This window comes from Pelobates fuscus, chromosome 6, assembly GCF_036172605.1.
Source record: "Pelobates fuscus isolate aPelFus1 chromosome 6, aPelFus1.pri, whole genome shotgun sequence".
In the NCBI taxonomy this organism is placed as follows: domain Eukaryota; kingdom Metazoa; phylum Chordata; class Amphibia; order Anura; family Pelobatidae; genus Pelobates; species Pelobates fuscus.
This window is the reverse complement of record NC_086322.1, coordinates 58,644,388-58,661,463: the sequence shown is the minus strand read 5'-3', so window position 1 is coordinate 58,661,463 and position 17,076 is coordinate 58,644,388. Positions and strand designations below refer to the sequence as shown.

The following is a 17,076-nucleotide window of genomic DNA, read 5'->3' as shown; positions in this document are numbered from 1 at the left end:
CATACTAGAGCTAGCTATAGCTCTTACTCATGTGAGTGCACTACTGTCTTCCTTTTTATCTTCTATTTTACCTCATTGGATATATTGCACTATTTTGGTTCTATCTTTTGTCTTTGCATATTATTGGATCTTTCCGGGGAAGGCCATTTGATCTAAAGAAAGAACTGTCAACACTATAGTCACCTAAATTACTTTAGCTAAATAAAGCAGTTTTAGTGTATAGATCATTCCCCTGCAATTTCACTGCTCAATGCACTGTCATTTAGGAGTTAAATCACTTTGTTTCTGGAGCCCTAGCCACACCTCCCCTGGCTATGATTGACAGAGCCTGCATGAAAAAAAACAACTGGTTTCACTTTCAAACAGATGTAATTTACCTTAAATAATTGTATCTCAATCTCTAAATTGAACTTTAATCACATACAGGAGGCTCTTGCAGGGTCTAGCAAGCTATTAACATAGCAGGGGATAAGAAAATCTTAATTAAACGGAACTTGCAATAAAGAAAGCCTAAATAGGGCTCTCTTTACAGGAAGTGTTTATGGAAGGCTGTGCAAGTCACATGCAGGGAGGTGTGACTAGGGTTCATAAACAAAGGGATTTAACTCCTTAACCCCTTCAGGACCGCTGACGGTTCAGGACCGTCAGCGGTAAAACGTGCGTTTGGACCGCTGACGGTCCTGAACCGTCATAACGGTTTTGGGCTACTTACCTGATCGCCGTCGGTCCCACGGCGGCGATCAGTGCTCCTCCCGGTCCAGGGGGACTGCCTGTCTGCCCGGGCAGTCCCCCCTCGGCAGATCAGGACCCTGCGGCCATGTGATCACTCGATCACATGACCGCAATAGGGGTCTTTGTATCTGCCTGCAGGGGGACTGTCTGTGCTGACAGGCAGTCTCCCTGCAAGTGTAAAATCATAAAATAAAGTAAAAAAAAAAAAACAATCAGTGTAAAAAAAATTATAATATGTGTATATATATATGATATATATACATGTATTATATCTATATATATATAATATATGTATATGTATCATATATATAATGTCACACTAAGTGTATTTTTATATTTATATATACGTATATTAATATAAAAATACACTTATATTTAAATTACACACGAATATATACAATATATATAATAACTATATATATGGTATATATATATTATTATAAAATACAAATAATATGTTAATAAAAATAAATAACAAAAAATAAAAATAATTTTTAATAATTAAAAAAAAATTATATATATATATTCAATTTTATTCTAACAGTATTTTGATATTGATATATATATATTTATATCAAAATACACTTAGAATGTAATGATATATATATCTATGTATAAATAAATAAATAAAAATAATACGAAATATACATATGTCCACATACAAAATTACATTAATAATTTCATAAATATACACGTAGACGTCTAATATATAAATATGTATATATATTAAAATTCTACGTGCATATTTATGTAATATTTTTACCTAATTAAGTAATTTTAATGATTGCAATTTGAGGGACCTGCCTGCCAACCCAGGCCAAAAGTCCAGATAATTTAATTTGCTAGCACTGTGTTTAACCCTGTAACTTTCTATGACACCCTAAATCCTGTACATGGGGGTACTGTTTTACTCGGGAGACTTCGCTGAACACAAATATTAGTGTTTCAAAACAGTAAAACATATCACAGCGATGATATTGTCAGTGAAAGTGAAGTTTTTTGCATTTTTCACACACAAACAGCTCTTTCACTGAGGATATTATTGCTGTGATATATTTTACTGTTCTGATACACTAATATTTGTGTTCAGCGAAGTCTCCTGAGTATAACAGTACCCCACATGTAGAGGTTTTATAGTGTTTGTGAAAGTTACAGGGTCAAATATAAGGCTTGATTTTACTTTTTTTTTTTTTATTGAAATTTGTCAGATTGGTTAGGTTGCCTTTGACAGCGTATGGTAGCCAAGGAATGAGAATTAGCCCCATGATGGCATACCATTTACAAAAGAAGACAACCCAAGGTATTGCAAATGGGGTATGTTCAGCCTTTTTTAGTAGCCACTTAGTCACAAACACCGGCCAAAGTTAGCGGTTTTTGCATTTTTAACACACAAACAAATATAAATGCTAACTTTGGCCAGTGTTTGTGACTAGGTGGCTACTAAAAAAGACTGGACATACCCCATTTTAAATACCCTGGGTTGTCTACTTTAAAAAATATGTACATGTTAGGTGTGTTTCGGGGATTTATGACAGATAACGGTGTAACAATGTCACTATTGATACATTTAAAATATATATATATTGAAACAGCAATTTCCTACTTGTATTTATAGGCCTATAACTTGCAAAAAAAAGCAATAAAGCATGTAAACACTGGGTGTTTTTAAACTCGGGACAAAATTTTGAATCTATTTAGCAGTTTTTTTCATTAGCTTTTGTAGATAAGTAAAAGATTTTTCAAGTAAAAGTCCAAAAACATGTTTTTTTTTTTATTTTTCACCATATTTCATTATTTTTTTTAAATACAATATATGACATAATATAAATACTGGTATGTAAAGAAAGCCCTTCTTGTCTTGAAAAAAACAATATATAACTTGTATGGGAACCGTAAATGAGAGAGCGGAAAATTACAGCTAAACACAAACACCACAAAAGTGTTAAAACTGCTCTGGTCCTTAACGTACAAACATCGCAAAAACAGGCCGGTCCTGAAGGGGTTAATGGCTTGAGGATTGAGGATTGAGCAGTGAGGCTGCAGGGGCATGTTCTATATACACCAAAACTGCTTCATTAAGCTAAAGTTGTTCAGGTGACTATAGTGTACCTTTAAGACTCTTTATTGGGATATACTATTGTTATCCTATTATATTTATTTTGTGTGGCACAGCCTCTTTTCTTTATTTTTTCCAATAAAAATAACTGTTTGGTTTTCGTTAAGTAGGTGCAATTCATATAAGTTTTCAGTTTTTGTGAATAAATCAATAATATGAAAAAAATAGCAACTAAAATTAAATTACTTTAATTTTTTTTTTTTTTTTTTTAAGAAATCCAAGTACAGTGACCTATATTCACATTTTTATTTTTTTATTTTTAAGGACACTGGCAGAAACTCCCTAATTGTATAACTGTGTGGAGGTGAATGATCAACCACTGTGGTCTGTGTAAATATGTATTTTAAATAGGACGCTTAAATGTTTGGCTTCATGTTTATCTCTATATTTAAGGGTCAATTTATTATCTTTATATTTATTATCTTTGTCACACACACACGAAACCCCCTCCCCACCCCCTTTCTTCAGGAGTCCTGAAGAGGAGCAGCAGGAGAGGGGGGCGGGGGAGTGACTACGTGACAGGCGGACTGATCTCCTGTCCCCCCTACCCCTCCCCACACCTTTTGCCTTTCACTCTGAGCGCTGCGTCTTGTTGCCCTGGGAAACCGGGGGAGGGGCGGGAGCTGGAGGGAAGCGCGAGAGCAGGTAGCGCTGCGAGCGGATTGGTGAGAAGGGAGGGAAGGGCCTCACGTTCCATGCGCGCGCGCGTCCTCCAACCGCCTTTGCCGTCAGTTCCCGCCTCTCTCTGCCTTGTAATTCCTTTCAGTTCGGGCGCCCGCGCAGTAAGGGTCCGTGACGTCAGGTGCCGAGGGCGTGTCCTGGGGGAAGGGAGGTGGTAGTCTCAAGCCGTCATCGCCGAGGTGGGCTGCAGTGTGAGGAGGAAGCCGTGCGGGAGAGGCCGGACGGAGCCCAGCTGCTCTCCAGCCGTCATACAGCGGGGGGAGGAATTTCTCGCCCCCAGCAGTCCTTCTCGGCAGGTAAGACAAATCAGATTTTCTTTGCCGTATCTCTGCTTCCCCGCCTGGGGCCCCCCGAGCATTACACCGGGCCTCTCGCAACATGGCGGCCGCCGCTGGGCCTCTGCCTACCGCGGCACCAACTGACGCACCCCGTATTGACCGCTCCAGGGCCGGCCATTACCCGCTAGTCCCGTGTTTGCCCTCAGAGACCCGAATTACACCCGTATTACCCGGCCCTGCTCGCTGGGGAGCTGCCCCGGGCTGGGGGTATGTGACCTTGTTTATGAGGTGGCTGTGGAGAGCCCGTGTTAATGGCTATCCGTGCTGCAGGGCAGAGCATGAAAAGCGAATACTGTGGGAAGGAACCCCCATTCATTAACCCGGGAGGGAGACGGGCTCCGTGCGGGGAGTCAAAGCTACGGACTGCCGGCAGCTAACCGCCAGCCGGAGGGAGTGAGGCACCCGGCAAACACGGGGGATCCGGGAGCCTGGCACTGCCCGCTAGAGTAGTTATAACATGGCACTGCCAGCCGGGGGGGGGGGTCGTTGATGCATGGCACTGCCAGACGGGGGGGGTAGTTGATGCACTGCACTGCCAGCCGGGGGGGGGGGTAGTTGATGCACTGCCAGCCGGGGGGGGGGGGGGGTAGTTGATGCACTGCCAGCCGGGGGGGGGGGGGGGGGGTAGTTGATGCACTGCCAGCCGGGGGGGGGGGGGGTAGTTGATGCACTGCCAGCCGGGGGGGGGGGGGGGTAGTTGATGCACTGCCAGCCGGGGGGGGGGGGGGTAGTTGATGCACTGCCAGCCGGGGGGGGGGGGGGTAGTTGATGCACTGCCAGCCGGGGGGGGGGGGGTAGTTGACGCACTGCCAGCCGGGGGGGGTAGTTGATGCATGGCACTGCCAGCCGGGGGGGGTAGTTGATGCATGGCACTGCCAGCCGGGGGGGGTAGTTGATGCATGGCACTGCCAGCCGGGGGGGGGGTAGTTGATGCATGGCACTGCCAGCCGGGGGGGGGTAGTTGATGCATTGCACTGCCAGCAGGGGGGGGTAGTTGATGCATTGCACTGCCAGCAGGGGGGGGTAGTTGATGCATTGCACTGCCAGCAGGGGGGGGGTAGTTGATGCATTGCACTGCCAGCAGGGGGGGGGGTAGTTGATGCATTGCACTGCCAGCAGGGGGGGGGGTAGTTGATGCATTGCACTGCCAGCAGGGGGGGGGGTAGTTGATGCATTGCACTGCCAGCAGGGGGGGGGGTAGTTGATGCATTGCACTGCCAGCAGGGGGGGGGGTAGTTGATGCATTGCACTGCCAGCAGGGGGGGGGGTAGTTGATGCATTGCACTGCCAGCCGGGGGGGGGGTAGTTGATGCATTGCACTGCCAGCCGGGGGGGGGGGGGTAGTTGATGCATTGCACTGCCAGCCGGGGGGGGGTAGTTGATGCATTGCACTGCCAGCCGGGGGGGGGTAGTTGATGCATTGCACTGCCAGCCGGGGGGGGGATAGTTGATGCATGGCACTGCCAGCCGGGGGGGGGTAGTTGATGCATGGCACTGCCAGCCGGGGGGGGGTAGTTGATGCATGGCACTGCCAGCCGGGGGGGGGTAGTTGATGCATGGCACTGCCAGCCGGGGGGGGGGGGGTAGTTGATGGATGGCACTGCCAGCCGGGGGGGGGGGTAGTTGATGCATGGCACTGCCAGCCGAGGTAGATTTGTGTGATGGGAATGGTAGTCCAATTCTTCACTTGATTACATGGCGTGATTTGGATGATGGGTATTGTAGTCATGCACTAGACAGCCGACCGATGTCTTGCTCTCAGGTGGTTTGTTGCCATTAGGTTTTTTTGTTGTTTGTTTTTCTTTCCAGTTGTACAGCGCTGCAGTATATGTTGGCACCATATATCACACATATCCCATTGATGTATGTTTACATGTATTTCCTCCACGTCTTTTGGGGTTGATTGAAGTTTCATTTTAATGTTTTGATGTTTCCATGTTTTGGTGTTACCCATTAAAAGTGGCGGATTTTAAATTTTTTAGGCCAAAATAGCTTAATTAGAAACCGTATCATTGTATACAATATCGGCTTATTTTGTTTTATGTCTTGCAGTGTTAATGTCCTTCAAGCCCCTATCAAGGGAATGATAGTGGTTTTTACATGTTGTATTGTTATTTCCCGGGTTAACCAATGCAGGGCACTCTTCTCTCTCGCAGCCAGTTAATGTCATCCCTGCTACTCCCCCTTGGTGTCTGTAGCCCTTGTTTGGCTGGATGGGGGGTGGAGTAGGAGAAGTGATGGCTCCATCATGTGATCTGTATAGCCAGGGAGGCTGATGCAAGCGGCCTGGGTGTATTAGATGGGGAGGATTGCAGGGACCATCCCTTGATGCTTGGTTAGATGTGCAGTGAAAGACTGGCATCTCATGTCCTCCTACGGGCAGTCATTAGCCTGAAATCAACCCTCTCCTCCCATTCCCGATGTTGGTGGGGGAGGGGCTGCTCTGTGAGCAGACATTTTTATTTTTTCAGGCATGCTGGGTTCATGTGAGGTGAACTGCTGCTCCAAAGAAAGGAGGTGCAGGAAAGGGTGATGTGCATGTAGTGATTGGGGTGCACATTGTGTGAAATTGAAGATGTTAAAGTGCTGGTTAGGGGGGTGCTGTGTAAAGCAGTCATGCTGTGTAAAACTTGTGCTTATGTTTTATTGTTACATACTAGCATTTGAATGCTTTATACATGGCTAGTACTGCCACATATACTGAATGGTTTTTAAAAGGCATTGACATATATTTTTAAAAATGGTTGGGAATAAAAAAAAACAATAGTCTGAACGTGTGTATGTATAATCTAGTTTACAGTTGTGTGTTTGCTTTCAGCTTAAACATCCATTCAAATCCTGAACCAACTGTCTTATGTCACTGCGTGTATCTGGTGCATTGAATACTGAGAAACATCAACTTTTTCAAGACTATACTTTATATTTAAAATCCATAGAATACAAGAATTGGTTTCAGATACAGTGATTGCAGAGATAAGTTGGTAACACTGCATTTTTAGTAACAGTGGGAGATGAGTAGATGTATACTGTAACGGATCACCTGGCACCCCGACTGTGTACCTCCGTTGAAGGATGCTCCTAGCGCATATAGAGGGCTCCAAGCGCTCCGCAGACACCACAACCACCATAGACCCCATGAACCGCCGCAGCTTGGTTGCGGTCTCACCTTCTCCTACCCACCCTGGACCTACGACAAGGCTCCAGGTTCCAGTGGGTGAACCTCTCCTCCAAGAGAGTGAAGCAGGTGCAAGCTCTTACAAGAGCTTAGAAGTGATTATCCAAGGGAGCATGCAGAGCATAGCAATCCCTTGTAGTGAAAAAGCAATTCCCCCAATAAGAGACAGGACTCTAGATTGAGGGTGAAGAAGAACTCTAGTTTAATTACACACACTCTGCTTTTATGCAATTCTCCCCTGCAAGGGAGACGCCCACATCCAATTAAACATTACCCAATCACACAATGGTTACCTCCCACAGATTCCCTCCCCTTAGCCTGAGAGGTAACCCAATTATAACATATAGTTTAAACATACCGTATATACTCGAGTATAAGCCGACCCGAATATAAGCAGAGGCCCCTAATTTTACCTAAAAAAACTGGGAAAACTTATTGACTCGAGTATAAGACTAGGGTGGGAAATGCAGCAGCTACTGGTAAATTTCTAAATAAAATTAGATCCTAAAAAAATTATATTAATTGAATATTTATTTACAGTGTGTGTATATAATGAGTGCGGTGTGTGTGTATGAGTGCGGGTGGACATTTTGATTGTTATATTATTATTTTATTATTATTATTAATTTATTTATTTTTTCGTCCCCCCTCCCTGCTTGCTAGCTGGCCAGGGAGGGGGGGGGGGCTCTTACTCCCTGGTGGTCCAGTGGCATTGGTAGTTCAGTGGGGGGGAGAGGGGGGCTGTCAGAGCTGTAACTTACCTCTCCTGTCAGCTCCCTTCTCCTCCGCGCCGTCCGGTCAGCTCTTCTGTCAGCTCCCACTGTAAGTCTCGCGAGAGCCGCGGCTCTCGCGAGATTTACACTGGGAGCTGACCGAGGTGCTGAACGGACGGCGCGGAGGAGGAGGGAGCTGACAGGAGCTGCAGGAGAGGTAAGTTACAGCTCTGACAGCCCCCACAGCCCCTGTCTGTATTATGGCAATGCAATTTGCCATAATACAGACTATTGACTCGAGTATGTGCTGAAAAACTCTAGTATATACGGTACATTTTCATACATTTCTATAACTCCAAAACTATGCATTCAATATTAATAAAAAAAACACATATTAATAATCAGCATACTTGAAATATGAACACACTCAAAAATCATGCAAATCCTTCCATTAGTTCAAAAGTTAGTCGGAAGTCGTTTGTGACCAATCGCAGGCACACTTTCATGCCCAAAACAGTTCCACAGATTCAAGCTGTGCGGTCGGTCTATTTCTGCTCTGAAAAGTCCCATCCAAAGTTGCCGTTCGAATCGTCGGACTCACTTCGACTTGTGTCGAAGTGAAACCGGGGTTGTTTCCATGGTGTTCTATTGTCTACCAGAGGTCTGTTTTACACCCAGAAATGACAGTCACGTTCAAATGTGTGTTCGAATCTTCGAACGGGACTTAGTCTCCAGCCGCAGTGTCGAAGGGTAGGGGACGGTACAGCTCACCGCGTTCGACTGGATTAAAATGGCCGCCGCCGACTGTAATGGCGGCCACTTCGACGACTTCGGCACTTCGACTGCATTCGAAGTGCCAGTTCAAAAGTTGGAACACTACTCCCAAGTATTTAAAAGGGCAAGGAACAGCATACAAAAATCCATTGTGCCCAAATATACTTCTTGAAGGGTTAATACACCCCAGGGCCATAGTCGCAGTTCAGGAGGCTAGCAACCAGGCTTCTCCAGTTCACAGTGGCAAGGTTGGTTCCGCCACATATACCCATTGATATATATTTTTAAATGTTATCGTTTTTAATACAATAATTTTGCATGAGGGCACATGCTCTCATAAGGTATTTTGCAAGTGACCAAACTATCCTACACATGCTAGTGCTGTGGAAGTAAGTGGGTTTTATACTTGCATATGTTGCACTACTCACCTTAATGTTTCAGAAACATTTTTAATGAAGAATTATTGTAACCTTAAGTGTTACTCCAAACATCATAATCACTAGCCTGCTGTAGTGGTTGATGCTAGGAATACCCTGGGGCTGTTAGTTTGACACCTACCTTGGAACTGCCTGATGTGGTCTGGTTGCCTCGACCCTATCATTTTAGCCCTGTGAGAAAACACTGCCATTTTGTAAAACCTGAAGTGGTTTCCTCCCCCCACCCCCCTTAAAGGATCACTATAGGGTTAGGAACACGAACCTGTATTCCTGACCCTATAGTGTTAAAACCACCATCTAGCCCTCCTGGGCCTCTCATGCCTCCATAAATATAGCAAAATCTTACTGTATTCAAGCCTGAAGCTGTAGATTTGCATGCTGTTTGCTGACATCATCAGAAGTGGTAGCCTGGTCCAATCACAATGCTTCCCCATAGGATTGGCTGAGACTGACAAAGAGGCAGATCAGGGCCAGAGCCAGCATGATTCAAACACTGCCCTGGCCAATCAGCATCACCTCATAGAGATGCATTGAATCAATGCATCTCTATGAGGAAAATTCAGTGTCTGCATGCAGAGGGAGGAGACACTGAATGTTTGGATGCATTTTAGGCAGCCATGACCCAGGAAGGATCTCTAACAGCCATCTAAGGAGTGGCCAGTGAAATTATCACTAGGATGTAATGTAAACACTGCATTTTCTCTGAAAAGACAGTGTTTACAGCAAAAAGCCTGAAGGTAATGATTCTACTCACACCTGGTGACTATAGTCTCTTTTTAAGGTATAACACCACCTCTATTGGCTGTCTCTCAGACAGCCACTAGATGGAGCTACCTGCTAGTAGCCAAGTAAAAATTATAATATTCAAGTATAATATGCTTTACATGAGGACATTTGTCATCTACATTCGATGCAGGGTGCTTTTCTGAGTGCTCCTGCATTGAAGCCTATTACTGGAGAAGCCCCATAAAACTGAATTGATTTAATGCTTTACTATGGGGTGTACACATTAGGTCCACAGTAATCCTCCATGAGGAGCATTGGTATGGACATGCCTCCTCCTTGCCATCACTGGGGGAGTAGAGCCAAGGAACCTCACTGGTGGGAAAATGCAAGTCGCTCTTTTCTGGAATTTTTATTTTTTCCTCCAACCATTTAGTAGATAAAATAAAGCATTTTTAAATTGTGGGGAGGTATGAAAAAGCTGGCTTTCATTAGTTGCAGAACTAGTTTCTACAGATACTGTATAACTGTGTTTTAGGTTTTTTTTTTTTTTGGTCTTCCCGCAAAACAGGCTTTGTCAAATCAGACATCTCATGGAAAAGGCTTGTGGGCAAATTATGCATGTGTGTGACAGTTCAATCATATAGTTATGTATAATCCATATTACTTAAAAGGACACTCCAGGCAACAATGCAACTTAAATGTATATTTTTTGGTTTGTTAATATTCTGTTTTCTTTTTTTCCCTGTTTAAATTTTTATAGTATTTACATTAAAACCAAAAAGTTCTACAATTTGCTGTACTGTAAGCCTTCCTCTGTAGCCACATTCCCTTACTCAAGAAAGAAAGCATATTTTTGAAAAGGAAGCCAACAGCTCAGTCTGACAGTTTTCAATGATCTGAACTACCAAGCAATCTGCATTAGAAAAGGAGGGCACCCAGGAAGACATGAGTATTGGAAAGCACTGCGGAATAAGTTGGCGCTCTATAAATACCAATAATATCACTACCTGTTTGTGGTTTCTCTTACTGCAGCAAGGTTGTGAATTAAAAGCCGCTCTCTGTGCTCTTGGGACATAGTTATGTGCATATATTTGATAAAGAAGTATTTCTAGCATGGTGAATGTGGCAGACATATGGTGTAATAGTCTGCAAAACCTTTTTTTTTGTGTGTGTGCAAAAACAATAAAACTTTGAGCATGCTAAACAATAAAGCATATTGTGATGTTCGTGTGCATGCACGTCAAAATGTCAGCGGAGTTTCACTCTTTCATCAGAAGTGGCTGTCAGTGACAGCCACTAGATGCATTTAAACTCTGCAATGTAAATATTGCCTGGGTGCCTTCTAGTGGTCCTTTAAGTAAAAAAAAAAAAAAGGAAAAGTGGCACTTCCTAAGTGGAAAGCTCTCTGCCACACTCTGGTAGTTTTTTACGTAACCACAATGGTGGTCAAAATGTTTAAAACTGATTTAACCCCTTAAGGACACGTGACATGTCATGATTCCCTTTTATTCCAGACGTTTGGTCCTTAAAGGGTTATATTAAATTTTATTTAGAAACTTTCTATTTGAAATGCAATGTAATACATTGAGATGCAGTTTTGAAGGCTGCAGCATTGCTTCATTTTTGTTAGTCAGTTTTAAATCTATGCTTCAGCATTTGTCTTATGTTGTGGGATTCTAATTAGATTATCGATGGCTCTCTCCTTGGACATAGAATTTAGAGGTCATCCATGAGCTGCAGTGGGCAGACAGTTGTCCTAATTCAATGTAGTTTGGTTTTGTGGCTATATTAATAGACTCTTCCAATGTTTGTCTTTATTCTCTGGTTTATGTGAATTTTTAGATCTAGGTACCAAGTCTTTCGATGTTAATGGGAACTATAGTTTTGGTAATAAATGTTTGTATTCCTACCGCTATAGTTTTTAATCACTGTTTTTATTCAGTTCCCATCCCTAATAAGGTGTTTTTTTTTTTTTTTTCCCCTCTTAGCGCCAAGACTCACTCGGTGCATCCACACACTCCTCCCACAACATCGTCTGGCATGGTGTCTATTCTTTGTCTTCGTTCAGTGCTCTTTGGTAGCATTGAGACAAGCAGCAAGAGCATTGGGCTCGTCCAGTCTGGTTTTCATAGGAAAGCAATGAATCCAGTGCTTCCCTATGAGTAGCATTTGATGTCCTCACGATTGGTCAGATTCAGTGGTTGCTTTGGAAACACCTCTAGCAGTGATAGACAACCTTCGGCACTCCACATGTTGTGTACTACTTCTCCATTGATGCTTTGCCTTTATTATGGCTTTAACATCATTATGGGAGATGTAGTCCACAACATATGGAGTGCGTAAGGTTGCCTACCCTTACACTAGAGTAATTCACAAACAGAGGATACCGCACTCACACTTATGAATCCTAGTGCTTATCAGAGCCAGGGTTGACAAAACACAGTTTAGTATATAAAATAAATTAGATCCAGGCAGACAGGATTGTGTAGGCTGAAACGTTGCAGTTTTTGTTCCAATAAACCTGACTTCCTGCAGCAATCCTGAGTGCCTGGACCTAATTTATTTAACCCCTACACTAGAGGCATATTTGATCCTGCAGTGTAAGCATTGCCATATCTACTGCCAGCCGTATAAAGACTGATAACTGCGAGGGCTAAAATGTGAGTAAAATGCAGTTTTATTTAACTAAACTGTTAGTAAGACAAATGTTTAACGGGGTTCACAAACCTAATTGAAATGTTCATGTTGCAAAATAAGCAGTCACAATTAAATGTTTCCATGAATATTTCTCCACTTGTAATATTTTGCAAAACACTTTAATTTCCTTCATTTATTTATTTATTTATTTATTTTTAATACCACCTACGCCCAACACTTTTTCTGTGCTAGCCAGTGTTATGATGCACATTTTTGTGATTGGTCTGAGTGAATGCGAAACTTTGACTAAGGTTTTGAAGAAAATGTATACCAATATTCCATATTGGAAAGTCCTAATTCTTTCCAAAACTTCTTTTTCACCTCCATGTACATGTATACAGTTTATGTAAGGTTATAACTGTACCTATTCCTGAATGATGCTCAACAAAGGGGCAGTTGGTCTGCATTCAGTTTACAAATGCCTTCTTGTTTATCTTTATTCACAAGTGAGAATGTTTTCTGGGTGAGGTTGGTTATTGTTGAGGTCCATTTTGTGTTTAACCAGGCTAGCGGTATTCCCGAGCGTGACTCGGGGTTAATTTTCGCTGCCAGAAGCGGTAACCCCGAGTCACGCTCGGGGTAGATAACAGAGCTGGCAGCTTCCAGCCCCCGGAGGTAAGATGTACTTACCTCCGCCGCGATCCGCTTCGGGAGGTCTGCCTCGCAGCCCAGGCAGCCCTCCCACGACAAATCAGGCCCCCGGGGGCCATGTGATCGCTCTCAAAGAGCGATCACATGGCCCTCTATAGCTGGCTGTGGATCTGCCAGCAGGGGGACTGTTTGAAATATCACAGTCCCCCTGCTGGTGGGAAGTATAAAAAAAAAAGACAAGTGTAAAAATAAATTAAATATATTTTTATATATATATATAATAGATGTACATATATATATTATATATAAATACGTATAATTAAAATAATAAATAAAATAATAAAATATTGAAACAAAATTTAATATAAATTATATATGCATATGTAATTTCATTCTAACTGTATTTTGTTATTAATATATATATATATATATATATATATATATATCGGTAACAAAATACACTTAGAATGACATTATATATATATATATATTACAAATAACCGCATATATATATAGATAGATAGATAAATACATATAATTACATTAGTATACACGTAGAATTTAAATACCTATAAATGCATATATATATTACAATTCTACATGTATATTTAAATAATCTTTTAACGTAATTATGTGATTTGATTAATTAAAATTTGATTGACATGCCTGACAACACAGGGAGAAAGTGCAGAGAATTTAATTCGCAAGCACTATATTTGACCCTGTAACTCTCAAAGACACCATAAAACCTGTACATAGCGGGTACTGTTTTACTCGGGAGACTTCGCTGAACTCAAATATTCGTGTTTCAAACTGGTAAATTGTATTACAACGATGATATTTTAAGTAAAAGTGACGTTTTTTGCATTTTTTACAAGCGAACTGCACTTTTATGGTCTATATTATTGTTGTAATATGTTTTACTGTTTTAAAACACTAATATTTGTGTTTAGTGAAGTCTCCCGAGAATAACAGTACCCCCCATGTACAGGTTTTATGGTGTTTTGGAAAGTTAAAGTCACATATAAGGCTTGCATTTCATTTTTTTCACATTGAAATTTGCCAGATTGGTTATGTTGCCTTTGAGAGCGTATGGTAGCCCAGGAATGAGAATTACCCCCATGATGGCATACCATTTGCAAAAGTAGACAACCCGAGGTATTGCAAGTGGGGTATGTCCAGTCTTTCTTAGTAGCCACTTGGTCACAAACACTGGCCAAATATTAGTTTTTTGCTTTTTTCACACAAAAACAAATATGAACGCTAACTTTGGCCAGTGTTTGTGACTAAGTGGCTACTAAAAAAAACTAAACATACCCCACGTCCAATACCTTGGGTTGTCTACTTTTTTAAATGGTATGCCATTATGGGGGTAATTCTCATTCCTGGGCTACCACACCGTCTCATAGGTAACATTACCAATCTGGCAAATTTCAATTTGAAAATGGAATGTTCTATATTTGACCCTGTAACTTTCCAAAACAGCATAAAACCTGTTAATGGGGGGTACTGTTGTACTCATGAGACATCACTGATTACAAATATGTGCATTTTTTTGCAGTAAAACCTAACAGTATTATGACATTCACAGTTAAAATGGCAGACGGAAATGCAAATTTAAAAAAAAAATCTTATTTTCTCACATTTTTTTAACTTTTATTCATAATAAATGATGTTCCATATATGAATAGTGAATGATAGATTAAAGCCCTGTTTCTCCTGAACAAAATGATATATAATAAGTGTGGGTGCATATAATTTGAAAGAGGGGAACTACGGGTGAACAGACATATAGCGCAAATTCCAGTTTTTGTTTAGGTTTTGTTTTGATCAGAACGTGCACTATTGACTCCGTCCTGAAGGGGTTAACTTTTCCTTGCGATCCAGCGATGTCCCCGCGCTGTGATTGCCGGTGAGAGCCCCGGCGGATGCCTCCATCGGACTTCCTGGTTCCGTCTCTGTGAGCCGCAGAGGCTCATGGGGGCGGAACTGGGCGGGTAATTCAAATGCAAAAAAATGGTACCACTTTTGGTACAAAATTCCTGACATAATCATACCGCCAGGGAGGTTAATGCCTGCAGCAAGTTGTGCCTACATAATCTTTATAGTTGATAAGTAGATCTGAATGTGTGGTTTGTTGGCAACAGATCATGTAATGACAAACGTGATAAGTAGAATATATTAATTTATATCCAACCACTATCCCATTAGTAACTCCCATTCATAGAAAAACTACATACTTTATTTTTTTTATAAATGTGGTGCTACTGATTTCCTTAAACAGTCAGCCGACTGCTTTCGATAATGAGCGTTACCCCATGCTTCCTGAAAGTTAATTTCGGAAGCCAGATGCTGCTGAGGGAATTGGAGAACTGGCGCTGGAGGCAACCTTTGAGAATGGTACAGGTAAGAAAGCACCCGGGGGGCCTACTGGCACCATAACAACTTGGTTTAAATTAAGTTATGGTGCCAAAAGTGTTCACACATACAGACTCCAGGCACCATGATCACTGAAATGATTATTGTGCTAGGAGAAACCCTTTAACTCGTGCAGTGCATACAGAACTACAGGAGAAAATGCTGTGCAGATGTATAGCTATTCTGTAAGATGCCATGGTTGCGCACACATTGCCAACGGTACTACAAAGTCTATGCATAAAGGAAGTGCAGTGGAGGTAAGTCTTTCATGTTGTTTTTTGGGGGTTATTTTCTTCCTCATTTGCTTTACTTGCCGTGTTAAACTTTGAACTTGCGAGTGAAGGAATAAGGAACTCTCACTTCTTTAGAAGTGGCAGTTTCAATTATGACTTGGTCCTCAAAAGCAATATATGTTTTCAGAAGCAATAAATAATTGGAGACAGTTGTAGGCTTTTGAACAAAGCAAATGTTTCCTTGAAGCTATGACTCTGCAATTTGTATATATCGCACTATTTACCATTCTATCATTATTTTGAGAGCATGTCATGTACAGCTGAGAACTCACTACACAGATATCTGTATGTCCCTATTTGTATGAAGAGGCTCAATGCTTGGTATTGTAGATTTTCATAAATCACTGATAACTGCATCATACTTGTAGAGATGGCATGTATAAATGACTGGTTTCTCTTTTCCCTCTGTAGGTTCTGCCTTAAAGGTAATCCGTCTATCAATGTGAAGTTATGAAGCAAGACACATCTCCATGTGTGACCTATTAAGATGCTTTTGTATAGCTCTGCCTGATGAATAGCAGGTCTCTTGAAGACTAATGTCAACAAATATAAATGGTCTTCCTGGATTGCAAGCGTTTAACCAGATTCCTAGAATGAAGATCCCCTTCACGTGTTAAAGAAACATCGTACCAAAATGCTTCATGTTTTAGGCATGCCAACCACCTAGATTCATGCACCCTGTCTGTACAGTTGTGGATGGTTTACCATCAGGAGGAACAGTAAGCTCATTTCCTGGCCCGTTTTCTGTATCTGAAATGTCGATTCTTCGCGCCTTAGGCCCAGTCCAGACATGGCTGGGGCAAGAGTTGGAGAAATGTGGTATCGATGCAATGATATACACAAGATATGTTTTGAGTCTTCTGCTTCATGACAGCTATGACTACGACCTTCAGGAACAGGTACACACATCTTCTAGCTATTAATGTTAATTGTTGCTGGCATCTATGTGTTTAGTGATGTTGGTTTAAAAAAAAAAAAAAAATACCTTTCAGTGTTTTACATACTTTACCTCAACCTAATCCATGCTGGGAAATGTAGTTCAGAAACCTCTTTATATCAAGATTATCCATGACATATTTGATGTCTACATCTGTTACTGCTGTTCTATAACATATTACATTCTTTTATTTTATTTTTTAACAGGAAAATGACATCTTTGTGGGCTGGGAGAAAGGAGTTTGCAAGAAGTCAGGAAAAGGCAAGAAAAAGAACTCTGACCTCTCTGTGGAAGAAATGAAGAAAAAGGCTGCAGTCCAATGTTTGCTCTCAGCTTCTGAGGAAGTAAGTTGGTTTTAAGGAAGTTTTTAGTATACCTCACTACTTGACGGATCTCAGTAAATGTAAATAACCAATTGAAGTGTTGCTTATTGTGCCAAATAGTATAA

The 17,076-nt window shown here is 41.9% G+C and overlaps 1 protein-coding gene across 1 annotated transcript in view; it reads left to right on the top strand.

The window, feature by feature from the left end:
• Nucleotides 1-3,692: 3,692 nt before the first annotated feature.
• KIAA0232 (KIAA0232 ortholog) overlaps nt 3,693-17,076 on the top strand; it is a 28,858-nt gene continuing 15,474 nt past the window's right edge. Inside the window, exons 1-3 of the mRNA XM_063457746.1 lie at nt 3,693-3,825; nt 16,103-16,590; nt 16,835-16,972. Of these exons, the coding sequence (XP_063313816.1) occupies nt 16,363-16,590; nt 16,835-16,972 (366 nt within the window). The 5' untranslated portion in view covers nt 3,693-3,825; nt 16,103-16,362. The remainder of the gene's footprint in view (nt 3,826-16,102; nt 16,591-16,834; nt 16,973-17,076) is intronic.